The sequence below is a fragment of the Ipomoea nil genome, unplaced genomic scaffold (assembly GCF_001879475.1).
Source record: "Ipomoea nil cultivar Tokyo-kokei standard unplaced genomic scaffold, Asagao_1.1 scaffold3412, whole genome shotgun sequence".
In the NCBI taxonomy this organism is placed as follows: domain Eukaryota; kingdom Viridiplantae; phylum Streptophyta; class Magnoliopsida; order Solanales; family Convolvulaceae; genus Ipomoea; species Ipomoea nil.
Genome location: NW_017619840.1, coordinates 1087 through 3250, shown reverse-complemented (window position 1 = coordinate 3250; position 2164 = coordinate 1087). Strand labels below are relative to the sequence as shown.

Sequence of the window (2164 nt, the reverse complement as noted above, 5' to 3'; positions counted from 1 at the left end):
AGGGGCGGGGCGCGGAGGGGCCGGGGGGCGGGCGGCGGGGCGCAAGGGGAGGACCGACCGCGCGAGACACCCGGACGCGCAAAGGCGGGGGAAGGGGCCAAGGGACGGGGGCGGGAACGGGGAGGGGGAAGCCAGAGCAACGGGAGGGCCGGACGAGAAGGGGCCGGGGGGGAAAAAGGCGGGGGAGAGGAGCGGCCACCGGGAGCGAGACACGAGGGGAGGGGGGGGAAGAGGGGAGGGCACCCCAGAGCCAGAGAAGCCACCGCGGACCGGCGAGCGGAGAAGAGGGAGGAGCGAGCCAACGGGGGGGGGCACGAACGGAGACGCACACAGAGCGGGGGGGGGGAGAGGGGGGGCCGAGACAGAGGGGAGCAAGGGCCAAACCGGCCCAGACAGGAGAACAAAAGAGAGACAGGGGACGCAAACGAAGGAAGAAGGGGGAGCAACGCGCACAGCAAGGGCAACCACCACACAAGGAGGAGCGACACCGGCCACCAGGAGGAAGAGGGGAGCCGAGAGGGCAAAGGAGCCAGCGGAAGGCGGAGGGAGGAAACAGGAAACAGGAAAGGCCGAACGGCACCGGGGAGAAAGGACCGACCGAAGACAGAGAAGGGGAGAAGGCGGGGGAAACGCGGGGAGGGAAAGCAAGAGGCGGAGCGGACAAAAAGGAGGCGAGGGGCAGCGGGGAAGGGGAGGCAGGAGCGGGGGGCGAAAAAAAGAAGAGAGAGAGAGGGCGAAGGGGAGGCCCGAGGAAGCGGGGGGGCAAGGGAGGGAAGAGAGGCGCCGAACGGGCGGCCGAAAGCGGGGGGCGAGGAGCGGGAAAGAAAAGGGCAGGGAACGGGGCAAGGAAAAGGCAGGGAGGAGGACGACCAAACGAGAAAGAGGGGGCGGAAACAGGGAGACAGACAGGAAGAAGAGACAAAAACGGGGCGCGGGGCGGACAGGGAGGGAACGGAGAAAGGCGAGGGGGAAGGAGGAGGCAGAGAGAGGACACCCGGGAGGAGGCCGGGAGGCGGCACGGGAAGCGGAGGCAAAAAGCAAAGAGAGGAAAAGGGACAAGGCCAACAAGGGGGCAGCAAGAGGGAACAACACGGGGGCCACCCCGCAAAGGCGGGAGGAACAGCCGCCGCCAAGAGAGGAGGCACGAGACAAAGGGAAGGAAAAGGGAAGGGAGGCAGGGAGGCCGCAACAGGAGAGAGAAGGGAGGGGGAGAGAGGGAAGGGAGAGGCCACAGAGCGCGGGAGGGCCCGAACAAGAGGGGAGGGAAGAGAACAACACAAGCGGAAAAGGGACGGCGGGGCGGGAAGAGAAAGCGGAGGAGGAGGGGGGGACCAGGGGGAAACCCCCAAGGAACAGGGGGGGAGAACCAGCAGACCGGGAGAGGCGGAGGCGAAAGAGGGGAGAGGGAGGCGAGGCAGACGGGGGGGGGAAGGAGGGGGAAGGGGCACCCGGGAAAAGAAGAGGAGGCGCAAAGAGAAAAGAGAGGGGGGCGAAAGGGGCAAGGAAAGAGAAGGGGGGCGAGGGGAAGAGAGGCGAGAAGGGGCACAAAGGGGGCGAGGGCAGCGAGGGGGAAAGGGCGGCAGGGACCGGGGGGGAAGCAGCCAAGCCGGAGGGGGGCAAGGGGGAACGGAGGAGGAGAAGCGAGAGGAACCAAACAGGCGCGGAGGCCGGGAGCGAGGAACAGGGACGCGGAGGAAAGCGGGGGGAGAAGAGCCCAAGGCAGGCGGCGCAGAGCGGGGGAGGGAGACCAGGGCAAGGGGACAGAAAAAGAAGGGAGGAGGGAAGGAGGAACACGGAGGGGGGCACAGGAAGGGAGGGACAGAGGGCGGGCCGCGGGGGGAGCCGAAACAAGGAGAAGAAAGGCAAGGGACAGGGAGGCAAGCGCGCAAACCAGCCGCAAAGAAGGAAGAAAGCAAAGAGAGAAAAGGGGAACCGCCAGGGGGGAAGGGCAAGCACCACGCCAAGCCGCGAACGCAGGGGGAGCCAAACAAAGGGACCACAAGCAGGGAGACAGGGGAAAGGACCAGCCAAGGGGGCAAAGGGCAACCGCGCGGGGGAACGAAAAAGGAGAGGAGCAAGAGAAAGAAGGGGAGGCACGGGGACGCACGGGGAGGGCAAAAGCAGGCAGGAAAGGCGCGAGAGGGGGGCCAGGGGCGAGGAAGGA

At 67.3% G+C, this 2164-nt stretch overlaps 1 protein-coding gene across 1 annotated transcript; it reads left to right on the top strand.

The window, feature by feature from the left end:
- Positions 1-430: 430 nt before the first annotated feature.
- On the top strand, positions 431-1948 carry LOC109171309 (ribosome-binding protein 1-like; the record flags this gene model as incomplete). The annotated part of the gene is made up of 1 exon (XM_019320385.1): positions 431-1948. A coding segment is annotated over one exon (1518 nt), but the record flags the coding sequence as incomplete, so codon positions are not given.
- Between the last annotated feature and the right edge of the window lie 216 nt (positions 1949-2164).